Source organism: Amia ocellicauda, chromosome 3, assembly GCF_036373705.1.
Source record: "Amia ocellicauda isolate fAmiCal2 chromosome 3, fAmiCal2.hap1, whole genome shotgun sequence".
NCBI classification, from domain to species: Eukaryota; Metazoa; Chordata; class Actinopteri; order Amiiformes; family Amiidae; genus Amia; species Amia ocellicauda.
Window position 1 is genome coordinate 5,297,787 of NC_089852.1, and position 27,394 is coordinate 5,325,180.

General features: G+C 35.0%; 3 protein-coding genes across 3 annotated transcripts in view; 1 reads left to right on the top strand and 2 right to left on the bottom strand.

Moving 5' to 3' along the window:
- Positions 1 to 27,394, top strand: part of cenpp (centromere protein P) — an 89,561-nt gene that overhangs the window by 24,732 nt on the left and 37,435 nt on the right. The gene's annotated exons all lie outside the window — the stretch shown is intronic.
- On the bottom strand, positions 291 to 5,602 carry omd (osteomodulin). The gene is made up of 3 exons (XM_066697858.1): positions 5,417 to 5,602; positions 1,571 to 2,535; positions 291 to 1,269 (listed from the first exon to the last, which is right to left on the bottom strand). The coding sequence occupies exons 2-3, from the start codon at positions 2,511 to 2,513 to the stop codon at positions 1,013 to 1,015; spliced, it is 1,200 nt and encodes a 399-aa protein (XP_066553955.1). The 5' UTR covers positions 2,514 to 2,535; positions 5,417 to 5,602; the 3' UTR covers positions 291 to 1,012.
- On the bottom strand, positions 15,320 to 27,210 carry aspn (asporin (LRR class 1)). The gene is made up of 9 exons (XM_066697859.1): positions 27,155 to 27,210; positions 26,061 to 26,105; positions 23,274 to 23,558; positions 22,350 to 22,462; positions 19,206 to 19,419; positions 18,785 to 18,895; positions 18,145 to 18,238; positions 17,575 to 17,713; positions 15,320 to 17,151 (listed from the first exon to the last, which is right to left on the bottom strand). The coding sequence occupies exons 3-9, from the start codon at positions 23,518 to 23,520 to the stop codon at positions 16,948 to 16,950; spliced, it is 1,122 nt and encodes a 373-aa protein (XP_066553956.1). The 5' UTR covers positions 23,521 to 23,558; positions 26,061 to 26,105; positions 27,155 to 27,210; the 3' UTR covers positions 15,320 to 16,947.

The following is a 27,394-nucleotide window of genomic DNA, read 5'->3' on the forward strand; positions in this document are numbered from 1 at the left end:
TACCTATTTTTGACGTGCGGCTGGTACACACATTACTCATAGTTATACAGTTATTTACAAAAAAAATAAGTGTGAACTTACATTTTCTATTAGTTACACTTCATCAAGGGTGTGAATACAGTTGGAGGCTACTGTAAACTGGGTGCTTGAGTACCAGATGAACTGTGTATTTAATATGCTGTATCAATTATTTTTCCACACAAAGAAATAGATTAATTGACAGTGGTGTTTTATTTAATGTCAAAATAAACAGAATAAACACTTTTAAAATGTATTTTGTAAGTCTTTATTATTATTACTATGTTAATATGAGAAATAACAAAGTTGACACTGGACAAATAAATAAGTAACCATTGTTTACTGGTTTAAAGAAAGACAAAAGAATTACATAATTTATTATTTTACCATATTGTCAGTTGCTAACCTTTGTTAAGTAATCAGTATGTTGACAATGTGTACATTTTTTTTATTATGTATCTTCTGCTTTTTATATGAACTTAAGTTAAGGTTAAGTATGTATGCCTGCAGACTAACAAATGGTAAGTAATTAAGGTATTTTGCTATTATGCATAGGAGAAAGGTAGTTGGGAAAGAAAATGCTCCTGACTGTGTATACTTGGGGAAATCATGTCTCTGTTTCCACCAGCTCCACTGATCAATCATTTCAGTTGTTAAACAGGAGGAAACTTAGCTTACACAATTAATGAACTTGAATAGATACTTTCCAACTAAGTTGTGCTATTCAGCCATGCATGCCTGCTATGTTATTAACACATTCAACTATGCAGAACAAACAATCTGTTCTCTCATGCATTACTGGCTAGTTTATCTGATACATGTGCAGAACTCCACATCATCTGCCATCTTCTGAAGAAGAATGAAATTACCCTGTGTACAATAAAGAAATCAGTCTGGGTAAATACTTAGTTGATTTGATAATAGCTAATGTATTTTTTATACCATCTTTTCACAATGTAGTATTTACATGTTCCAGTTATTTTAAATTTATGGTCTAGTCAGATGGTTCGAATTGGGTCTCATCTGGTACATTTCCTCTAGAACGAGGACGCGATGGTTGAATAACTGGAGGCGGGAGGTAGTTGTCATCAACTCTCTGTTCACCATAGAAAATGTTCTGGATCCGAGGAAAGCACAAGTAGATGTAGGTGTTTATAGGGACTCTCAGCTTGTTGTGATCAATGCGAATGTAGGTCAGCAAATTGGGTGATGTCGGTTGGATGGTAGGACACAGGAGGGAAACGTTGAGATCTGTAAAAAGAGGATAAAATAGATTTATTTAGGAATATACTGTAAAAACTAGATGAATAATATTACTGTGTTGCTGCTCTTCATTTTTATAAAATGTGACAGAATCAATACATAAGAATTTACAGAATAGCATGTTACCACAATCAAACTTTTCTTATTTTGTCCTGAGCACAATCTGAATTTTGTACGAGAAGATAATGTTGAACATTTATGTACTGGAGAATGAGAATGAGCAACTTCTAAAATAAAAGGCAGAATACTCGCCTTGTACAAAAAAAAAAAAACGAAATACAGAACCTACCAAGAAACTCATTGTGATTGAGATACAGGTGCTCCAGGGCTCTTGGAATAAAGAAGGCTTTGGACAACTGATTGTGACCAAGGTTGAGCTCCATCAGACTAGACAGGTTGAAAACTTTGAAGGGCACAGTCTTCAGCTTGTTGTGGGAAATCCTGAGGGACATGAGATTTGGAGTTTTCTTAAAGTAGCCTTCAGGGATAGAAGAGATGGAGTTGTTCTCCAAAGACAGTTGCAGTAAGGAAGCTGGGAGATCTGAAGGCATGGATTTCAACCTGTTGTTGCACAGGTTTATTTGCATGAGGCTCTTCATGCCCGACAGGATTTTTCCCTTGACTGCCGCATCTGTGAGCTTGTTATTACAGAGATCAAGCATGGTCACTTTGGCCAGGTCTTGCAGAGCATCTGCAGACAGCTTGGAGATCTTGTTGAACCCGAGGAAAAGTCGTTCGAGAGTATTTGGCAAAGGGGCAGGTACTTCTTCCAGGTTGTTGTAATCTAAATGAAGTTGGATGAGATTCTTGAGCTTGCCAAATACACCACGGTCTACCATGGAGGATTTGATGTGGTTATGGCTCAGGTTGATATCTCTGAGAGACGTAGCGTTGACAAAGGCTTTTGCGTTCACCGCTTCAATTTCGTTGAACTGAATATAGAGGTGACGGATGTGCTGAGGAATATCGGGAATGGTTTTCAGCTTCCGATTCTCACAGTACATCGCAAAAGGATAGGACGGTGGGCAGAAGCATTCCCTGGCACACTCATTTGGATATGGGACGTATACATTAACATAATCGGTATGATGGGGAAAAGCAGGTGGTTCTATATCGGGTGGTACCTCGGGTTCAAAATCATATGAATCATAAGGCTCATCATAATCCTGCTGATACATCACTTCTGCCCCAAGTAGAAGCATGAGAACTGACCAATGATTTAGAATTCCCATGGTTCAATTAACTTTATTTCTCCTGTTAAAAAGAAAAATAAATTAACTTTATAGTAATACTAGCAACACTTTCATGGAAATACCATTTAGGCTACCAACAGTAACTATATATATATATATATATATATATATATGCTATGACTATAATTACACATTAGAATTATTGGAATTTATTATAATTGTTAGTTCTAATAGTGAAAATACCTACCTGTGCTGGAACTGGTGAATAAACATTACAACTGAACTTCCTTTTATTAACTTGTGTTTGTCTTTAAAAAAAAAATAGATTACATCTGCACTAGACTATACATTATATACAACTTATTTGGCAGCCTACAGGAGTAATTATAAGCTTGTAGCTTTAATAGCATAGGTAATGATAGTTTTAAGGGCAATCAAAGACTGGTGAAGTTAATTTATTCTGTGTAGTGCGCATTGCTGGGATGGAGAGTGTGGTTCTCACTCTAAAGTCAGTTTAGATGTGCATGTGGTAGTGCATTCTTCAGTTAGAGGTGATGAAAACACACACATAAGACTTCAATTTCTGATACTCCTCATATCACAATGACTGTAGCTCCCAGATTTCTAACATTTGTTTGTTACCATCAAGCTGGGGGACATTGGGCTGTGTTTGGAGCCCAACTGAAGAGCTCACCTCAATTTATCAGAATTTTATATTGATATAACATACGTTGTACTAATTTTGAGACTGTCATTTGTCTGTGCTTTGGAATTGAGAAATACATCTGATTTTCATTAGGATTCCAATATCATTGGAAATGTGTGGGTTTCCTGTTTTCTGTTTTCAGTGATTGATGCAAGAACAAGACCTTTGATAGATTGATCTGAGTTGTGTGGAAGTGTATTGTCATTGTGAATTTCATTGCTTCAGATGCTTTCTTTAAACTGAATTACTCACAGTCAGCCTATCCCCCAGAAGTACATTTCTACTGCCAAAATGTCCACTAAAAATTGTAGGACTTGTTTGATCTGTTGGAATGTGTTTATTAAAAGGCGAATTTATGAAAGCTCTTGCCTTTCTCAGCCAACCACTACATAGTACTGGCTTGGCTTACAAGGTTCCTGTGGCTTAAAAGGAAATTTTCTATGTGTAATTAAAACAATTCAGAAGAATGTCTGTTTGTTTTTTTTGTTTTTTTTTTAATTATTATTATTATTATTATCTACATAGTGTCAGCAAAAAAAGACCTCAGCCTTTCCGTCTGTGGTTGCACATAATTTTACTTCATTAAAACAATGTTTGTGAAGATTTCAAATGTATTAGTTTTTTTAAACAATAGATGCCTCCTTGAACAGCATATATAAATATGTATATATACAGATTATATAACTATTTTCTACCTAAATGCCTCAGAAAATGTCTGCCCACACATTTAGTCACATGCACTTATAAGTGCACCTCCACAGTTATTAGTGAATCATTAAAATATATGCATTTATGCAACCTTTTTTTGTGAGTTAAATGTAGCAGTTTAGCTCATGATTGGACCATCTTTCCTTCATATAGATAAATATTAAAATCCTGTTTTGAAAAGCTACCTCATATTTTGATCATTAAACATTAGAGAACATTTTAATGACTTTTTGGACATTTTCGCATTTTACTGAGGAATGAAATGTGATAAATCAATTCTGTACTTTTATTTATTTTTAGATGCATTTATTTGCTGAATTCTTTGTAATTATATCTTGGAACACATCAAGAGAAAAAAACTAAATGCAGATGCTTCAAACCAATTTATTTTGATCCTTCTCTGAAATCATCATTGGATGTTGAACTTCATTGTTTGACGTTATCGGTTTTAATCACATTAAGTGTTTATAATGCTTATAATTATTATTAACTGGTTTCATGTGCATGTTTTCATAATTATTTGTAAACTATTGAAATGGCTTTTTTATTTGTACTAGTCTATGACTTTTGAAAATCAATCTCTTGTGATTTTGACTGGCATTGTTTCAGGAGATTGTGTCAGTGATTCACGTTTTATGAAAGACATAACATGTAAATTTGTATTGTGTGAAATTTAAAGAAAATAAAGTTTTTTAGGTTAGGCCTCAGGCTTTATCCTTTTCACCTGTTAAATATAAATTATAAACTATATTTTTGGATATTGAAGAAATCATTCAAATTAATGCATGCTTAAGGATAGTAAATATGTTTACCTACCTATAAAGAGGTTTACTATGAAGGTTCAATAACAGTCAGCAGTTTTAAAATAATGGTTTACATTCCAATTATATGCACATGGAAAACTTTACTGTCCTATACAATCTTGGTTCCCTGCTGTTCTGTGAAATATAGATTAAATTACATATTATGGTTTTCAAAAAATGTATTTCTCAGCTGTCAAAAAAGACAGGTGGGTAAAACAGTCTATACACTTCAGTTTAAGTGAAAAAGTTGGAATGCAAAGGAATTCTTGAACCTGTTTCATGCTTTACTGGTACATCTATAGATTAAACAAATGCATAGTTTTTATTTCAAGATTTCAGATTCACATAAAAATAAGAATAAGGACTGTAGTGAAATAAAAATCCAGAAATGTTCAAACTGTTTAAGCTGACAATCATATTGAACTATTTTGTACTGGCAGAAAGACAGACGTTTGTAAATCCATTAATTTGCGAGGGATGTGCATACTTTTTCTTACTTTATTGTAATCGAAGATCATCCAAACCTAGATTTCCTATATGTTTAATTTGCAGTCTTTCATTGATTATCAATAAGTCTACAGTGGATGAGAAAAAAAAAACCTATCTCTGTACTGTTCAACATAATCTGTTTGTGGAATTGGAAGCAGTGATTGATATTTTTATTAAAAATATAGATACATCAATACATTTGGACTCTTCACTCAAAGCAAATTGTAATGTCATACCTGTTAGTTTTGTTGATGTTGTCTTCGTCTTTGTTTCTTCCAATTGAAGACAGATTCCTAGGACTCTGTCTGATCCTTGAAGGTTAACTGTTTGCTCCTGGGGTAGATAGGAGGCAGTGCTCCTCGTCTGGAATCGGCACTACTTTTCTTTGTGTACACTGCCGCTAAAGCAATTTCGGGGCTAGATTAAAAACTGTCTCTTCATAGTGCAAATTATTTTGGAAGCAAATGGGTCCATGTGCTCAGTGACCTCAGTCAAGTCTCGTGGTTTCCTTTTCTTTTTTTTTCTTCTCCTTGGGCTGAGGTGAAGTAGAAGTTTCCTTCTAGGCGGAACATAAGGCATCAATAGATGTTTAAATGATACAATATGTGGTTTATGATTTTGGTGTTGTAGGGGTCTTTCAATTGTTTTTACATTTTGCAAAATGAAGCTCCTTGGGGTGTCTGAAGAGTACATTTATGTCTGGCAGAGTGCAGTCTGATTGGAAATGTGAGTTAAGGGTAGGGAAGGATACGTTTTCATCTGCCTTGGGTTTGATTTGTGAAGTGCCAATAAATCAGTAAATGGTGATTTAATTTTGTTAATCTTACTCTTCAGGGAACTATTTATGTTGCATTTCACTTCCAAATACATTTTAGGTTTCTTCTGTATGAAGATAATACTATATAGGTCAGGGGTGGCTAACCCTGGTCCTGGAGAGCCGCCGGGTCTGCAGGCTTTTGTTCTATCCAGATCGTTAACTGCTTAATTGAACCAATTGTGGTTCTTAATTAGGCAAAATGTCCCTGTGTTCAAGGTATCCATTCATTGGTAATTTAGAGAGACCTGGAAAACCTGCAGGATTGTGGCTCTCCAGGACCAGGGTTAGCCACCCCTGATATAGGTTATATTCACTGTGGTACATAGGCTAGCTATTGCATACAGTGAGGGGAAAAAAGTATTTGATCCCCTGCTGATTTTGTACGTTTGCCCACTGACAAAGAAATGATCAGTCTATAATTTTAATGGTAGGTGTATTTTAACAGTGAGAGTCAGAATAACAACAACAAAAATCCAGAAAAACGCATTTCAAAAAGTTATAAATTGATTTACATGTTAATGAGTGAAAAACACCCCCAAAGTTAAGAGCTGTCCAAGGATGTCAGGGACAAGATTGTAGACCTACACAAGGCTGGAATGGGCTACAAGACCATCGCTTCGTGAGAAGGTGACAACAGTTGGTGCGATTATTCGCAAATGGAAGAAACACAAAATAACTGTCAGTCTCCCTCGGTCTGGGGCTCCATGCAAGATCTCGCCTCGTGGAGTTTCAATGATCATGAGAACGGTGTGGAATCAGCCCAGAACTACACGGGAGGATCTTGTTAATGATCTCAAGGCAGCTGGAACCATAGTCACCAAGAAAACAATTGGTAACACACTACGCCGTGAAGGACTGAAATCCTGCAGTGCCCGCAAGGTCCCCCTGCTCAAGAAAGCACATGTACAGGCCCGTCTGAAGTTTGCCAATGAACATCTGAATGATTCAGAGGAGAACTGGGTGAAAGTGTTGTGGTCAGATGAGACCAAAATCGAGCTCTTTGGCATCAACTCAACTCGTCATGTTTGGAGGAGGAGGAATGACCCCAAGAACACCATCCCCACCGTCAAACATGGAGGTGGAAACATTATGCTTTGGGGGTGTTTTTCACTCATTAACATGCAAATCAATTTATAACTTTTTTGAAATGCGTTTTTCTGGATTTTTTTGTTGTTATTCTGTCTCTCACTGTTAAAATACACCTACCATTAAAATTATAGACTGATCATTTCTTTGTCAGTGGGCAAACATACAAAATCAGCATGGGATCAAATACTTTTTTCCCTCACTGTATAGCTATATGCTGCTTTATCTGTTGGGCCAAATCAGATTAAATATTTCCAACTAGTTACTGGTCATCATAAAAAGTGGATATACCTAAAGATTTGAATTTTTCATGTTCAAATATTAGTGCTCCATATTACTGGGTATATTCTGAATGCAAGGCGGAATAAGAGTTGATATAAATGAGAAGCTGTCCGTTTTTGAGATAGCAGCTGTGTTGGAGCTACACACCATGACAGAGTGGGATGTGTGCATTCTGGTGCTGTGCTTTGCCAAAAACAATATTGGTTGGAAGGGATCAGTGACGCTGCCTGCAGCACTGTAGCCCAGTCCTGTCACAGACTATCCATTTGGGCTGTGGGGGTGTGTCTGGCTGACCCACCATCGCACCACATTCTGTGAAGATGACTCTCATCCAAACCTGCCTGTTCTGCCGTGGCTGAAGCCAGTTCTTGGGGTTTAGCATCTGTACTTCGCCTCACAGCATGAAGTCTGTATTCTGTTGACTTGGGGGTGTCCAGGTTGTGGGTTCATTATTTTGTTGTTGGCATATTTACCCTGTTAAAAGTTCATAGCAAACACAAATTCATCCAGTGACTTGGGGAGTTCTCTTGCATTCATGATGTTCAGCCAATTGAAGACTGAGATGCATTTGGGCCTGTACATGTTCTCAGATATTGTGTTTACACTGCAAGGTGGGACCTACGGTGGCTTTGGTCCGTTATATAGAGGTTAATCCAATACATTCATTACAAATACTCATGATCAAAGGAGAACTACAGCATCAACACCATTAACCAATCAAGAGAAAAAAGAAAGACCTTAAAACTGACACAGGTCAGCATTGTGGTTTGAACTTTGCTTTCAAAATGTCATGTTTAAGACTCGGGTACTTTTGTGTTACAGACTGAAAAGGAGTTAAATCAATACATTGTGAGAACATGTGTGGACACAAATACAGAAACAAACCGCCCTTTGCTCAAATACACTGGCTTAGAGTGTTCGAATCAACCAAATTATTAAAATATTTAAAAACTTACAAAAGTTAGTTAAAAAGTTACACTCTGGTAGAAGATTGCAGTCCCTTTAAACAAGTAAAATAATCATAATTATCAAACAATAATGATCAAATTAAAGCATTGTTTCCAAGCTTTTCTTTATAAAAATATTTTGAAGGTGGTTAGTGGTTACTCAAGATAAATTCGTTTGCCTGGAACTTTTTCTCATTTACAAAATGTACACGTTAGGTCGGATTTGGTCCAACTGTATCTTTCACACTGCCCTAGGTTGGCACAGAGGCATCCGAAAAGCATACAGTGTAAAAGCAGTAGCCTAATTGATTGCAGTCGTATGTTGTTGTTTTTTTATCCTCAAATGGCTCATTTGAATCTCAGGGTTTGAGTATTTACTGAACTCTCTGTATAGTCAGAATTAATTTGATTCAGAAACAATGGACTTGATAGCAATATTGCACATATCTGATATAAACAAGCATATTTTAAATGAAAACTTAAACACATATTGAGGTAACATTAATTGTACTATTTATTTGCCTCTTTTTATTGTTTTATTACTTCTGTGTACTTGTTTTGTAATAATTAAGCTATTCTCCATATAAAAAACACAGACAGCCCCTAATGGCCTGTATGTAATGTAGTTCTTTGGATGGCCCAGACAGAAACATCGGTGATCATATTAGTCTGTCAGTGTGGAAATTTATTTCAGAGCAGCTACACCCTGCATTCCATTCTGTGTCTAAAGAGCACTGTGCCCGGAGGAGGCTAACTGAGGCTAACTTTCCCATCGGATCGAAGACAGAAGGCTTTAAATGAGTTATCTCCCACTTATGCCTATATATTTGTGTGCGTGTGTATATATTACTTCAACCATTAAGCATTGCTACCATGGTTGAGAATGAGAAACATGAGAAATGGTATAGAAAGTAAATACAGCACAGTAATTTTGTAGACAGCATTTGTTTGCCTTTTTTGTAATAATGTATATTATCTTTAAAAACCAAAATCAGATAGCATTAGCCCAGAAGCCTGGCAGCCTTCTCCTCTTGATGAATGAACAACAGCTTGTGAGATTTTGCTTATGAATTTTGTCAAATTCACATTTAATTGTTTTCATCAGCTGAATTCTAAACCAGGTACTTCCAGGTGAGAGTCAAACACTTTTTAAATGATATTGTCATGTAATGAGAGGACTATAACCATATTATATATAGACTATATTAGCTTATTATCACAGCATGATTTGTACACATTTGTAAATTGCATGAATGGAACAAACATGCATATAAACATTTGGCAGGTAAAAGTGAATGCTATGCAGTTAACATTTTCTTCCTATTCTACCTTTTCTCTTCTGAAATAAATATTGGATCCATATACAGAGATGATACAAAGTGAAATGCCAGCTTTATGGAGTTCAGCACTAGCCAAAATCTTTAAACATGGTATTCAATGCAATGCACATGGATTGATAACGTTATTGTTTTGATGTGATCTCAGACTGCTTCATTGTGCATCTGAAACTGAACCAATCCGTGGTTGTTATTTTAATTTGCCTCTAATGATCTAACCACTCAATTTCGTATTACTTTGCCAGAGAAAATGCATCATGTTTCTGTAATTAATTTAAGCCTGGCAGAATTGATATGCATTCAATTAAATTATGGGGTAAATCTTATATGATGTCGGTTTCGTTAGTCAGTACTATCATTGAGACTATGCCTGTACTATCATTGAGACTATGAAGAGTAGACTACTATTGCACACTGAACACCTTGAATCACTTTGCGTTTGGTTTTATTTGGAAATATGGCATTGATGGTTATGCTTTTATCTTGTGCCGTTCTCATGGTAATTGGGGTTAGTTGGTCAGTTGTTTGCTGCATTTGATTTCTCACGGGAGGAGCAGAGAACCCAAATTTGATTTTGATTTGAGCAGTTCATTCTTTTGGGGGTTCCATGGTTCTTAGTTTAATTCCTTAAAGGTTTCCATCAGAAACATAAAATTGTAGACTATGCATAAACATTTTATTTCTAAGTCTAAATATATATATTTTTCTGTTTTATGGATGACACTGGGTTTTAGTCCAAATACCACTGGCTTCTAGCCTCTCCACAGAGTAAAAGTGTCAATTAGTGTGACTCACGGAAATCTGTAATATCACGTGCACACGCTTGGCTTTTAACAATCATTGCAATTTGCCTCTATCGTTTAAGACTCCCATACTTGTCATATTTATCTATATTCTACTTTACTTTGTGGTTGTGATTTCATAATGTACAGTTTTATGTGTACATAAAATACATACATAAAACCCTTTTTTTGTTTGTTTTTTGTTTACAAGTTTAATTTCCCATTTCTTATACCCCAGTGTGGAATTGCCAATTATTTATGACAGTGACATGCCACTGCATATTGTATGGTAAGAGCAGAGGGACATTAAAAAACACTGATGCTAGTTGAACCATGTGTAGTTGAGTTGGCTGCGTTCCTTCCTTTGTGGTGCCACTCGGAAGTCCATGACGTGTAATAATATTTAAGTATACGTTCTTGCACGTTGAAATGTGCCAGCTTGTGTGTTTTTCAGTCCTGTGAGCGTAGTTTATGAATGGAATAAATAAGTAAAAATGTCCGAAGGTGACCACATTACCGGGTACCTTATTTTAAAATACTTTTATATTAGGCTCAATGTTGTCTTTTCAGAAGTCACCGGACGTTTTAAATCACTCTACAGTGCTGTAAAGTTGCCATGTGGAAATCTGAATACTGTGTAACTAAACATACCATTTTTGACTCACCCTTTGGCTCCTTTGCTCTCTCACCATTGCCTGTACAGTAGATAAGTGTCATCCTTCTTTTGCTGAACAAGGAATTTTTATGTTTTATCTTCAAGTAATTGGCCATCTGTTTACTTCTGCCAAATTTGAACTATGGAAAAGGTAAGTTTGGATTTTATCATGTATTGTTTTGTTGTTTACTTACCATAAAACCTTAATTTATATGATTTCTATGCTTCTACAAAACACAGTAAGGTATAAAACAGCTCAAAGCAAACTTATGTAGTATTTGGGTATTGAATTGGCCATTCCATTAAAAAAAAAAAAAAGTTATGGCCCCTGGGGAGGAAATTCTTCATGCTTGATATATTTTTGTACATTATGTGAATCCTCAAGGTGGATGCAGATTTGTTTTTCATTTATTTTACAGGGAAAGATTAGCAGGAAATATAAATAATTATAAAAATCAAATACAAATGATGCCTCATGGGGTTTGTTTTTCTCCCGCTTTTTGCCTGTGGTAAAATGCTCCAGAATGGAGCTTGTCTCATACTGTTGGACATTAAATTGTACTTGTCAAGATTAAATCTGTTTGAGTGAAAGGGAAACACCTGATTCCATTGTGATTGTCCTAAAAAAAAAAAAAGCCCTTGAAGACAGCCAGACCAGGACACTCCCCACTGTTTGCTTTAAACTGCCAGCGTTTTTATAGATACAAATATTGTTAAAGTTAAAGCAGATTTTAGATTTTGATGAATATGCATGTTTATGCTTGTTAGTGTTATATTCATGTATATACAATAGTGTGTTAGTACAGTAACGCTTGTTTATGATTTACATATGTGGTTTCAGACTTTTGCTATGGTCAGATCAGGAATGTGGGGATGTTTTTGTTTTCCAATGAAAAGCCTGTTCTGATGTCTTTAGACTATTACAAGCACAGATGAATGTTTGGTGCATACCCTCTGTATTTAATACAAATTTGAAAAACTGCAATAAATAATATTTCTGATTCACACAATATATTTGTGAGTGAACTATAATTCACACAAACTGTATTTTACAGATCTGTTATTCTAGCTCAGCTGTGTACCATTTTTAAATTGTTGAGTTAAGTATGGTCCTTTTGATTTTTGTTTCGATGGGTCCTGCTTAAAGATTTTGAAGTTGTTATTAATTATAGATTATAGTGTGTAATAGCTACATTTGGCATTATTTATTTTCTGTGTTTGATCACTTAACCCCTGAAGCAATTGTGTCGACTATTATTAATGTTGTGGAGAATTTATTTACACATTCAGGATTTTTTTTGTTACTCCTCTGTAGATATTTCAGTAAGAGCAAAGTATGTTTTAATTTGATGTCTCTCTTCGGTTCTTTAATTGCCAACCGGTCATTAAATTGGCTCTTTTGTTTTTAATGTTGATGGACACTACCTGTCTAATGTATTTACTCGGATGCATTCATTTTACTTTAATGTTAGGGTTTTGGGCTCTGAAAGGATAAACATTTCTGCAAGGATATCCAATTCCTTGATCAATCTCAATGTGTAACTCCTTTCAGTAATTATAATCAGTTTTAAAAAGAATGCCAGAACAAGTCTCAGATGTAAGTATGTGTGTCTAAGATGAATAAACTTTAGCAGTTGGCATTAAAAGTAAAGGGTTGGCACCCACTGTAAGAAGCAGTTCTATGGTAACCTATACTAATGGATTTATATACATTGATTGAGATTTCTGTGATGTACAACAGTAGGCAATCCAGAATCACCTTTTCATAGAGTATTAGCTATTGACCTGGTTGATATTGGCTAATCCTTGTCCTTATAATATTTAAAGTAAAAATCAAATCAGAAATTAGTCTGCATTTCCTGTCACTATAATTTTCCGTTTTGTGTTCTGAAGCAGGTAGTATGAGTTACATAGGTGTACACTGTCATCTTTTCATTATCATTAAATCTTCTCATTATGGGTATTATAAGGTATTGACCAACACAGGAACGGTTTCCAAATATAATACTGTGATGGGAGAACACTGGATAAACATTCAGGGTAAAATCAAACCTAAATTACTTAATTTTATTGTGGCATATTTTATGGTTGCACTACTAGCACTAAGCGGGGAGAAAATGCACGGTCTATAAGAGGCCTGGCTTTCGTTTCATACTTCCCTGTGACAGAAAAATACGAATCAGTAATTTCCACATTCCAAATATCTTCCAGCAAATGATAATTTTCCTAATAGTTATACAGTTTAGTGTATAATTTAGCATTGCTGACACTTACTGCATTTTCATTCCTAATTGTAAACTAATGAATACAGTTACAATTGAAATGCATTACAATTTGTTTAATTAGTGCCAAAATCGCAAATGTTTTACAATATGGTTTTGAAGATTTGAATTTAAGGCAAAGTTACTGATTCAGTAATAGTTTCATGATTAAATCAAAATAGATTGGTGTGTTTCCATTGGAAAGAAGCAACAGTTCTCTTTGGGGTAAGAAAACAAAAATAAGTTTTGATTTAATCTGATATGTAGTTTTAAAACAAAAAGGAATATCCACAATCCACAGCTATAAAACTGTTACGTAAACATGCGTGATATGGGATTTACAAATATTTGCATTGTGGTAATCCATAAAAATGTGTGATTGGAGAAAGCCATATGAACCCATTTTAATTGTCCTTTGTGTTTAAAGATTTTTTTATTATTTTTTTATTTTTTTACTTGCTCTCTTCCCTGTATAAATTCAGGTGCTTGTATGGCTGTGTTAAGGTAAAAGTTTTAAACCTGTCCTCAGCTGTAAGGAGACATTGGTATGTAAAACGTGGCAGAAGGAGCTCAGGCCAACCTGCAGATCTGTTCCATATGTTTCCTGCTCACAGCCTCTTTCTGGAATAGCAAGGCAGTCCAATTTGTGATTAAGAGAATGAAACAGACAGATTTTGACCTTTTTTTTTTTTTTAAAGAAACAAAGCACTAACATGCCAAGACTAGGAAAAGCTTTTCTTCTTTTAACCCAAAAGTGTTTAATTTCAATTTCTGGTTAAGTTAAGAAGATTAAAAAGAATTTTTAAAACACAGTACTCTCCATTTTAGATGTTTAATCCCTCCACTTTAAAGTGCCTCAGGATAGCATTGAGAAACGGCTCCAAACTAATGGCAGTCACAGTATTGGGGATTACAATAAAATGCTAATATCACCGGTTGCAAGTTGCCTCTTGAAATGGATAGGGCACCTGGTCTTGTAAATTACAATTGAGATTGTGATCTTAAGGGAGGTCTACAAAATACCTGAAAATCTTGTAAAAACACCTGGCTGTCTGCTATTTTTCTTTTTTTCATGTAAAATGATTTAGGCAGTAACCAGTTGGTCTGTCCTCTTGCAGCTCACATTTAGTTGTAACTAGGAAATAACATTCACATTTAAATCTAGTAAGACATTCAAATATTTCTGTAGAGGCAGTGGAAAAAAAAAAACACGTCATGTGTTATTAGTTATAATGTTGGTGCCACCACACTGATCAAATATTCTTTATAAGATAATCCTATAAACTTGATTGGTATTCAACCCATGGAGACTATTTGGTATTTAGGTCAGATCAAAAGTATTGCAACTATTAGTATGGCAAAACAAACAATTTAATCTACGCCAAAACCCTGGTGACAACTAGAAAATACTGGAATGCTTACATGTAGCAAACAATAATGGCATCCAACTGCAAATTAACCAAAATTCAGAACCACTTCCCAAAGGGTTGTTTTTGTACTCCTGCAAAACCTTTATTTAGGTGTGAAATTGACTAGTTTAATTTCACACTTATCCACATTAGGTAAAACACTTGACAACCTAGTAAGGAAAAATATTGTCTATATGAATATTGGCAACACAAATATTTTGAGAATAAGTCCAAACGGCAGCATAACACACAAGTGTTGTGAACTGCTCCCTCTAGTGATGGCCTACCACTTACATAAAGAAAAAATGCTTTTCTCCTGAGGTGTGAGGTGATTGCCATCTGCTGGTAGTATTAAGGAGGGTCTGGACAGAATAACAATATTATTTCCTTTCATAGTTTTTAGGGGGGTGCCCCCTCCACCAACCCCCCCCACACACACACACACACAAACTTGTAGTAGATTTTTTTGAAGGGGTGGCGGATATAAAACTGATTTTTACCTACAGACTTCAGTTCATTTGTTCCAGTTTTCCATTACCTGTATAAAATCAGCAGAAAAACTGTGACTTGTAAACTGTACTGTTTATTCGAACTGAATAGTAAATATACAGTCATCTTTTTCAGTATGTGATACATACAGTGGAAAATGTTAAAATAATAGGGTACTTCAAAACATTTCCTTGATGTAATCAGCTCAAAATCAAGCACCATAAACCAAAGCTTATAAAACTAAAGGGGAACAGAAAATCCTTAGGTACATGTTATATAACTTAAGCATGCAAAATGAAAATTCTCCTTTAAAACAAAACTCGGCTACTTAAAATTATAAGTCTTGTGATAGTGGTGGCAAAGACTTCTGTCAACTCTGTCAAGTTAAGTTTGTTTTTTTGTTAAACTCAGCAGTTCATTGTTCTAGTGTTTGTGGGACTGAAATACAGAATTATGTTAAATAAGTGTATTAATAAATTTATGATGGAAACGTGATTTGCAAGGAAAGCATCTAACTTTTAAAACATTAATAATTTAAAACGTTACAGAGAAGTACTACTGTCTGTACGTAAATGTTCAGTTATTTTAATGTTCAAGAATAAGAGCCTTAAAAATAACAATTGCTGGATTTTTTCCTCTGGTATATAGATTAGGTCATAATCTGTACACTTTGTGGTCGGAGAAAAAGTTCATAATTTATTTTATGTATTTTTTAAATCCTCACCAACAGGGAGGGCTGTGGAATTGCTTTTGGATTTATACTGAAAGAGTGGATTTTTGTTCTTGAAACTGAGTGAAATATGTTAAGAACCAGCATCAAGTGCATTGATTCTATAAGGTCTTAATAGTAGTGTGTTTGTGTGTGTAAACCCACACCTCTGTATCCTTTCCACCTGGGAATTTCATGTAATAAAGTGTGCCATTTTGGGTTTGAGTTCATCTCTGTTTAACCAACAAGAGAAATTATAAAAGGCTACAGTAGAAGCTGGAATTATTCAGCTTCAGACAACAGTTTCAAAGTTAAAGTTTAGCTTCAAAAAGTTTGTTCTTATTCTTCATCATTTTAACCACATATGAGTCACTGTTTAAAGTTAAATAACATTTCTAATCAATCCTAGTATAGACTAGTACATACAGACCATGGAAATCCCATGTTTAGGCCACCATTTTATATTATTGTTGTAGAAAAATAAAAAAAGAAATTGAATGAGAATGCTACAAAGTGGCCATACGTACATAGAAAAGAAATGTCTAGCCAATAGGACATTCAAAATCTAAAGTTTGTCCAGCGTCTCATTTGTTTTTAGGTCCAAAGTGCTTTGATGAATAAAGGGAAATAATGTTTCCACTACAAAGAGGATTATATTTTGATTTCTTAGACTATGTATAATTTACTCTTGAAACAGCTGGATGTAAAAATAAATGCCATTGTCTGATACCTTTTACATTACAAAGAATGCTTTTGGCATTGAACAATGTGGGTGTCAAAATGAAAGGCATCCACGTATTCCTTAAACAGGTATATCATTATTGTTCTTTAAACACTGTCTGCACTGCAGATTTAAACTTGTAGCACCTGCTGATTTTTTCATGTCTTTGTTTAATTATTGATTAACTAACTATAATTTCAAGTAATGCCTCCTCCTCAGTTTCAATGCTCTATTCCACCTTTAACATTTTAGACATTCGAGCCAGCAGGCTTTCACTTCCTCCTCCTGAAGTTGCCCAGCTGAACTCCCATCCGGTTGGACACACAGCGGAAAGTGGCCGGCTGCACCTCCCAGTATTTCACAGCGTTCGCAAACAGGCTTATACCAGAATAGGGGATCTTCTTCACGTTGGTTCGCGTGGGACAGAAGTCATTGACGCCCACACTTGAGATATTGTTGGCGTGAAGATACACCACCTGATTAAAAGGAGAGAGACAGGGTCTTCATTAGGTCATCGGTAGTATTCTTCTGTTTTTCTATAATATGTTTTAAGTTGGTTTTTAAACAACTTGGGACATGTTGAGAAGAAAACTGGGACTTTGTTTTTCTTTGTTAAACAAACACAATTCATCGTTTCTGTTGTTTTGTTTATTTTGTTATCAGTTCAGGAGTTCTGACAAGCCCAATAGAGTGTGAGTAGAGTTTATTTTGGCCTAGACTCACTTGACTGAGGGAGCAATGACCTGCGAATGAGAACGAGGCCCCTCGCTAGGTGGAATGAGCCAAGGAGCCGGTGCACAGGCGGTGTGTGGGGTGGAGGAGGAATGCAAAGCAAAGCATGCTGGGAAAGCTGTACTAAACCAGTATATTTGATTTATAGATCATTGACGTCTTTTTACCTGAAGATACTTCAGTGATGCCAAACCATAAGGAACCTTTCTGAGTTTGTTGTTGTCCAAGTGCAGTTCTCTGATATTAGGAAGATTAGCTAAACTTCCATTCTCCACTGTTTTAATTTGATTATATCCAAGCCCCAGCCTGTAACACATATCAAGTTCATTAATATTACTTAGTGGTGTAAGTAATACAAATAAATACTTGCAGTTAAACTGTAATTGGTTTCTGTAAACAAATAGGCTACTTTCCCTATGTTTTGGGTACATGTAGCTATTTGAAAATGGGTTCACTACACATCATAAATATGTTTTTCTTTGCAGATACTCTAGGACTGTGTTAACAGTTTGTTATTTTAAATGTAAGTAATTATTTAACCACAACTGCTTATGTACGTCTGCTTATATTCTACAGAAATACTTCCATAATAGTATAGTTATTCCACTGTAGGCACTGTAGGTTATTGGAGAATGCAATCCAAAGTAAATCATTTAGATTTTTCTCCTTATATATATATATTTTGTCATTTCTCCTTATATAATTTTCATGGTCCAGTAATAAATGTCAGTTCTTACCTCTGCACATTTCTGTATCGTATAAAATCTTCCACTTCCACTTTCCCAATCTTGTTGTAATCCAAGTGAAGCTCATATAATGAAGAGGGGAGATCTTAAGAACATATAAATGCCATTTACTGAAAATGGTGACAGATTTTCACTTCATAGATTTATTTTACAATGTGAAGTGACCCCTGCTTGAAGTATTACAACTTTTACAAATTTACAAGCATTAGATACTAGTAGCAGCAGTAGTCCAGTTCAATCCGCATACACTTTTGAAGCTCAAGACTTTGAACAACTGCACATGTACACAGTTATGTAAACTCTCCTGAGAAAGTTAATACTATCCCATACATTAAAACTTTAATTACTTAGTTCTGAAGTTTAAAGATATATTTATATGAAACTAAAACATATTGGGATTATCATGATACTAACATGTATTTTTTTGTATATATTGACACATATATTATCTCATCTGACATGTTATTGAAAAGCTTCAAGACCTCTTTATATTGCCCTGTCCATGGTCTCAAGTCTAGACAAATGAGGAGTGAGCAGAAATGCAATGTGCTGCAACGGAGTTGGAACAAATAAACTACTCATATCTAATCACATTTAACTGAAATTTATTTTGGTTATGAGCTAAGTTTACCTTTAGGAACGGCCGTGAGTCTTGCTTCTGCAATTCGTAAAAACAGGACAGACATGCCTTCGAAAGCCCCAAGTTCAATGCCTTTGTTTTCGATAGGGTTTGCACTCATTTCTGAGAGCAAGTTGAAGGAGGGGAAAATAAGAACATGAAAAATCATTGTGTTAGAAGATGGGTTATATCCGGTAATGAATAGTAATCGTAGCTCATGGCAAATAGTATAAGTGTTGTATGGCAAATGTTTTAAAAGCCATCCTGAAACTTCCTCATTGTCCAGTGGTGGAGGTATGTGCCAGCTAAGCATCCACTTTTGTATTGCAGTGCTATATGTATGAACATCAACTCTTTCTTTGCATGAAATTGTCTATTAGTTTGTGAAGAAATTAAGTTAATAACAGTACGTTTCTACTTGTGAAAGACATACCTAGAACGTGCAAGGATCTCATCCCTTTGAAAGCCTCCTTTTGGACTTTCCTTATCTTGTTATCATGGATCCTCAGCTCCAGGACGTTTTTTGGCATGTTGTCCGGGATTTGCGTCAGCAGGTTGTGCGAGAGGTAGAGGAGCTGCAGTTTGGTCATGCTGCGGAACGCCTTGGGATGGACCTTGGATATCTTGTTATTAATCAGAAACAGTGCCTGGAACGATCAAGAGAGGCAGGATTGTTATCAGCTTTACAAACATTTCATGTCTTCACTCGAGGTCTGAGATGTAAACGAAATTACTTTTTTCTTTTTTCCACCTTATCCGAATGTACCCCTTTTTTAAACCTAGAAATAGGGCAACACTGAAGGTTGTGTTTAGTAGATTTGGCAGCAGCTGATGAAACCATTACATGTTATTGTCATGATTTATTATCATAATATGTTGAACAAGTGTTTTTTAGAGGGGGGGGTGGATGGAACAGAAAGAATAACTCTTTATTACTTTGAGCGAGGGCGGCCTACTCTTTTCTTTGCTTACTAACGCTTAAGATGGTATTCAGAGCAATTCTGTGGGTCCAAAGAAAGCCACACCTGAGCTGTAAGCCCATTTATAAATGCATAAACGATAAATAAGTTGAAATCAATTCAAGAGCAGTGTCATGAATGAACATGGCAACACTCTAGGTCTGTAAAAAGCCTATGACATAAATACAGAAAAAGCCCAGGCCTCTGCACCCCGCCCGGACTGTATATTTAACTATTGGGTCGTGTTTGTAACTCCAAGGTTACAGGATTCTGAAACATGAACATCACCTCTTACTTTGAACTTAATTTTGTAGATCGGTTCATGTGCTCAGAGATCAATTACTGCTGCCCTGCATATGGAGGAGTATACATGTTCCTCCGTAAAGAGTACAAATATTAAAATATGTGGTTATTTGTGATTTCATTGTGGATCTTCCGATTCTTATGTAACATTACTTTCTTCAGACGTTCTCAGAAGTCACAGATTAGATAGTGTTGAACTGAAATCCTTCAATGCATATTTGTCACACATTACTGGTTCTGCAGTTAAATTCACATTGGTCATTAGTTTAAAAAAATATATTATTGTTTTTCCACTTCAGATGACCGAATTAAAAAACAGTTGTACCGGTTGTAATTTTAATGGTATTTCTGCAGCTGGAACATTCAAATTACGTCATCCCTGCTGCTGAAATGTTAAATTATGATGAAAACATTCTATTTTAATAATACATTCACAATCTCAGTTGGGCTGGTCATATAACTACTCTGAGACAGATGATCAGGAAACAGGCACTGGATTAATTTAGTACAGTATTTGACCCATGAAAAGTTTGCCTACTAGAAATAAAATAATCCTTGATGCATTTAATTCCTTTCACCTAACAAGATTGTCTGAACCCAATAAATAACTATTTTTTGCTGTTTCCTGTTATTTAATTAATTTTTTTTTCAAGCCAAATGAATGTGAAGAGGCATCTGGTTTCCATGTACACAAGCTTTGTTTCCACTACTTGAAGTTTGTTGACACTCTGTTAAACCGCATGGTAATCAGTGTAGTCCTCTGTTTCAAATATTTCTTTTTTCTTTTTTTCTATTCTTTAAAAGAGATCTCCATCAATTTCTGTGAGCAATTATGCTTATTTGTCTAAATCCGTTCTGGCCAAGACGGTAAAATCAAATGCAAATGACTACAGTTCTTCTGTTAATTTACTCCTTTTGGTTTGTTTAAAGTCAGAATTTCACTTGCAAAATGTATTTTTTTTTAGTATCCTAATAGGCATAATAAAAGTGAAATGTTCTTAACGTAAAATGATGCAGCAGGTAAATCTCGTTTCCCTGAACCAACTGAGACGGATCAGATTTTATTACCGACATGCAAATGTATTCTGAACATGCAAATAGCTCCCTAGTGTAATGAAATATGCGATACTGAAACAAAGGATTGTGTGAAAATGTGTAGGTAAGCATGGGTCTATCTGGTTTTTCTATTTAAAGAAACTGTTCCAACCATTTGTTGCTTCAGTGGCCATTTGTATCATATAGTAGGCTTTTGTTTTTACATAATTCCTGTCACTTTTGGTGTGGTTTGTATCTAGGTATTTTATATCTTGCATTCATGTTTTCAACAGCAGGACGTTCTTCAATAAGTGTGAAAGCCATTATAACTTACTTTCCTTGTTAAAACATATTTTTCTTGGGGATCTATCAAGAACACAACAGATAGACTCTGCATTTTCCAGAAATCGCGGAATCTTTTGAGTCTGTTTCACATTTAGTTGAATATTTTTGGGAAAATGAAACGTGTACTTGGGGGGAATAAAGGCTACTTTGAAGATTCCCATTTGAAGTATTTCTTTTCTCTTCCTATAGCCAACAATGCTGTGGCTGGTAATTTGTTCACATTTATTGTGGCCAGTCTTATGCCTTAGGAAGTGAAATTTTATCCTTTCACTTTATCCCTGCTCTTTCGTGAAGAAAAGATTTGCTGTTCTTCCAGCGAATGTGTTTAAAATATACATGTTTTTAAATAAAATGTTCTAGTTAAACAGTCATATTTGTACTTAATTTCAGAATGTAATCAGAATTTCTGATATGGTTTCTTCTTGAGGACAACAGTCAAGCTCAAGGTCATGCCATAGACTGATGAATGTCACGTATTGCAATACGCTTCCTATGCAATCCTGCTAGTTCTGTGGCCAATGTATACATTTTGTACTTTTACCTGGGATGTTCATACGAATAATACAAGGGTAGCTATGGGTGTCACGTTGAACAGTATATGCTTTTACTGCTATTTTGCAACAGTGACACTAATACTAGTCAAATCAGAGTGCTCTTGGACAGATCACTGGATTGAAGCCATTCAAGCCATTTTCTTGTGAAGTACCACACCGATACCCTCTTGATTATATTGCATAAAAGCACACCCTTCAAATATTGTAAATTAGGAATTGCTCAAATTTTTCAAACATATATCAAGTGAGTGGAAAGACCTACAGTGTTCAAGTTGTGTCATGTAGTCTTGGACTGTATATAAGCTATTGAGGCTCAGCCATTACTGGATTCTCTTAGGTTATAGTTACAGCATTTAAGAATAGGCAGGAAATCAAGCTTACGTATAATTTATTCATGCCCTTGAAGTCATTCTCCTTGATCTCAGTGATTTTGTTGTTTTGGAGGTCAATCATTAATGTATCAGTAGGGATGTCTTTTGGCACTGATGTCAAACCTGTTGATAAAAAATTAAAATGTTAGGTATTATTCTAATTAAACTCTGTGTACCTTTCAACAATATGACCTTATCAGACCATCTTTTGTAATTTTACTTTACATAATTTTCTAAATGTGTTTTAAACACAAATTGTGACCAACCAAAATACATTTCTATAAGTGGATATTGGACTAGATCTGAGGATTGTTAAATTCATATTAAAAAACTAAAAACATATTGAAGCAATTACTGTTTGATTATAGCTGTTTTTTGTTGTTCAATCCTTCAAGTCTTTGACCATATGTTAAAGTACACCAACATATTAGCTTGATGATTATAATTGTATGTCCCATGCAATTTCCCTTATCTTTCTCCAATCAAAATTTTATGTTCACTGCAAAGTTTCCTAAAATATGAACTCGCCTCAATGCAGTATTAATCCATATGAATCCCATGGCATCTGCTGTTTGTGACTTAAATGTAAACTATAGATCCTGTAGAAATGTGATTTGTTTTGAGGAATTACGTTTGAATGTGAAGTGACACTTAATTCCACGTACAATGCTCCATAAAACTCCCAGTGTGATTGTGTCGTGTTCAACTTGGGTTTGGGTGGAAACGCATGTATATATGGGCATTTGAGGTCAAGTTTACTTAACATTTTGAGGAAAAACTATCACACTGCATATGTCTTTGATAAACTCTCATTCTGAATGCAAAAAACATTAATTATATGTGTATAGTAACTCCATTTCCTTGTAGCACTGAGGGTAGGTGACGTCAGGGGATTGTAATGATGGGTAAAAATAAAATAAATAGAAATGCTGACCTAGATCTGAGCACTGCACCACCCTGAGCGTGCACTGGCAGCCGAAGGGGCAGGTAGAGTAGGGGAATCCTGAGGGAGTCACTGCTCTGGTCTTCCTGGTGGGAAACAGGAAGTTGTTGTCATCATCATCCTCTCCTTCGTCCTGCATCATGATGTCATGCATCTTCAGCAGGTCCAAGAACTTCAATGGTTGGATGTATTTGGCAGAGCACAGTGCCAAGAGGGAGAGCAGGAGAATCTCCCTCATGGTGAAGCGTAGGTCTCTCGAACAGCCGTCACCGACCCCTAAGAAGAGAGAGGAAGCAGACAAACACAGCTGCTGAGAAAACATGAAGATAGTCACTCTTATAGATCTGGGGAGGTTCCTTTCTTTCTGTTTATCACAGTTCTCTTGTGAAATTAGAAAGGCTTCTCTGAAATGTAAGCACACATGTAAAAATGTTTTGTAAGTGGCTAATTACTCATTTCTGACTCATCAGAATGTAATCTTGGATACAAGATACTGTTTCATGCAACAGTGGCACTTCAGCACAGTGTTTGAGTTTCAATGGTGACCGACAATTGATTTTAAAAGGTCTAACACTAACTATATATCCTGTACGATACAGGATTAAACAGAAACGTGTGGCTTGTATACAGTCCAGATCACTCAGTCTGTTTGCGGTTTTTGCTTACAGTGTACAGTACAGTATACATACAGTCTGTGATAATGACTCATTGGTCAGGACTCCATTGCTCTCAGAGCAAGGCGGGAGGTATTGTTTTAGGGTTCATCCAACACTGTCTGCTGCATCTTCTGTTCATTGCTTATATCTCGTGAAGCTTGTTTTCTTCTTTTTTGCATTTGGAAATGTTCCTAACCAAGCAAACACGTTGTATTCTTCCACACTGAAAACTAAAGGTGTGTATTGGTTTAGCCAAGACCTGATTCACCATTTCGACCAGTAAACCATAAATGGCAGCCATATTACAATTTTGCATTTGCTGCTGTGGCTGCAATATCATTGTATTACTTATCTCATATACTGTAACCACCATTTTTGACAGAACTGCTGTTCTCCTTGAGCATCATTTATTGGCACAGTGCTTGGTTCAAATTTTATGATTATTGCAGCCATGGCAATACAGTTACCATTTTCTCTTGTGTGCAATTCTGGGCAAATGGAAACTTTTTTCCAAACTGAAACCTAAAAGGCATTATGGTTTGGATTTTTATATGGACTTTTGTCGCATCATCTGTGTGTTGCTTATAATTCATAAACTAGTAACCCCCCCACCCCCCCTTCACAATATACAGATGTTGTGCAAAATCTGTTGTCATATGTTTGGTTCTGTTACCAGTGATGCTGTTATATTGTGTGTTCTATATGTAGATTGTTAGCCAATGTTACCTGTAAACAAATAAATGGCAGCCATTTGGAGTCCACAGTTTATTCCTTTGGTCAGTATTGACAAAAGTACTAAATACAACTTTTGAATGACCTTGTTTATCAATACATATATTTGAATTAATAGATTCTTACAACTCACCAATACAATACAAGTAATATAGAACATTAAAATATATATTAATATCTCATGTAGGTTCTGCCCAATCAACTGGGGAGTCCTAGATCTCTGAGGAGCTTATTCATTTTAAGACTGACTTATTTAAGTAAAAAATGAAAAATAGGAACATTATTGTACTAACATAATTTCATGGTAATTCTTCACTTTTTATTCTGTACATTTGTTTAATAACAGAAACAGTTAATATAAGTTTGAGGTTTGAGTTACGTAGTACAAAGAGAGTGTGAGAGTATTATAACCTGTAGTTTACCCATGTCTTACCTTTGGATGTTATCACTTTTCTTTGACGTTTTATTAAATTGTTTTTTAAAGGGCTTATTTGCACCGTCTTGTGATTATTTCTACCTTATGGCTATTGCTCTTGATGTTTGGCCCTTAGACAATATACATTTCTAAGGTACTCAGCAGTCTCAGGTTATATGAGGATGTCTTTGTCTTTATAGCCCAGTCATAAAAATTCCACACTTCCTTGTTTTACAGACATTTACAGATAAATGTCCTGTCTAAAATAACATGTTATTGAGCATCATCATGTAATCATTTTTTTTTTTATTTATATATATATATATATATATATATATATATATATAATATGTATATATAACATTTAAAAATGTTTATTTGTTTTTTTAATTCCATGACATCCAACAACATCCATGTTTTCAGTTGCAGTACTCCAGGTATAAATGTAATACCTGACCCAAAGTGTTTGATTACACGTAGGACATTAAAACATAAGTACAATTAAAAAATTAATGGTAAAGACTAAAAATATTAAAATTAATTGTTATGAATATTTCTATTAATTAACTTTCATGATTTGAGTATTAATATTAGTCCTAAAGATAGATGCCCTTTTCTTTATGGACATAAGTTTAAAGTATTTTTTAAGGACATTTTGATGTTCATCTCAGGTAGGTAGAGAGAACAGAGCTCTCTTGTCCAATCTATATTCTAAATATGATTGCACTTGTTTTCATCTACAATAAATGCAGAATATGTAGTACATAACATGTAGTCTTATATATTATTTTTATATTTATTTATATATATATATTTATATATTTTATACCAAATATGGATTTACATGCATTACAATGTGTTAGTTGGTCCAAAAAAAGGTAATGTTTTACATTTTATTCTTAATAATGTAATGCTAAACTGCAAACTGTCAGTTTAATTTTTAATTAATACAGAAGCTGAAATAAAATAACATACCTTAGCAATTTGAGTTGAATCCTTTTTCTGGAAACTCCAATAAATCTTGAGGGGAAAACCAATAAAAATGTTTAAAATATTTAAAATAGATCCAGTATGGCTTAGCTTAATGTTCAAAATAAATTAAGTTAAAATTAAAAAAAGTATAATACAAGAATAAAATCCCAGAATGAAAGTAAAAGCTCCTCCTGGCACCAAGAGTTATGCTTAAATAAAGAGCTCTCACAGATCATCACATCTTAGTATTCAAGACAAATATTGAGAACGCATTGTTACCAGTCATATGTTTTTCATCAGTGCTTGGACTGCAGCCAAAAATGTTAGCTTATATTGTGGATGGTGCTGAGGTTCTACATGATTTGAAGCCTTATCCACTGTGATCAATAGGTGGCTTCTAGCCACTCTAAATATTATACCTGGATATCAACACATTTGGAAAATTGAGTTATGTAATGCTACTTGACTTAGTGGTAGCCTAAAATAGTAGAATAGTAGAAACTGCATTCTAGAAAATGAACTGACAGCATCCAGCAGCTGTAAAACAAACAGCTAAAACCCTGAAGACATGCACTGTTTTTAATGTATCTTTTATTTACCTTATGGTAGAAAAGAAAATGAAATTGAATGTGTTTTATGAAGCATACCCCTTTGCACTGTTTTACTACTTATTATTCATTAATTTCCTTTATTATAATCCACATGAATCTGTTTCTTTCTCAAATATCAATTAGAGTGCCAAGGGAATATGTTGTTAGAAACAGATCAATGTTCTTTATTGCTGCGGTTATAGACATATGCATTTTTCATGCTGCACTAATGTGTTTCATGTTGTTGCTACAATATCTCTGTGCAAAATAATAAATCATTTTAATTTCCATCACTAGTGCAGTTCAGGTTCCAATACAAAACCTTAGTTAAGAAACACATCTTAATCAAGATCCCAAACCTGGTAATTAATAAATGAGTAATTTTCCCAATTTTAACGATGTTAAATTAATAAAGGCAGCTTGATTTTCAGCTGATCAAAGTATAACCTTTTATGTCACACTTAATTTAAGACCATGTATGCATATCCCTAACAAGCACAAACCTACCTTGCTCCACATGTGCTGTGCTGTTTGAGGATTTGCATGCTGATCTCTGTTGGAAGCAATCAGCGCAGTCTAGCACTATCATATTTTAGAGATTTATTTGTACTTGTATAGGATATGCTTCTGCAGCTGCTCAGATAAGGTTACAGAGATGACACCGAAACGTATTTGCAGATTTTATTAAAAATAGGTTCCACTAATTTTAGAGCCATGAGTGATGCAAACTGATCTTGACCCAAGTAT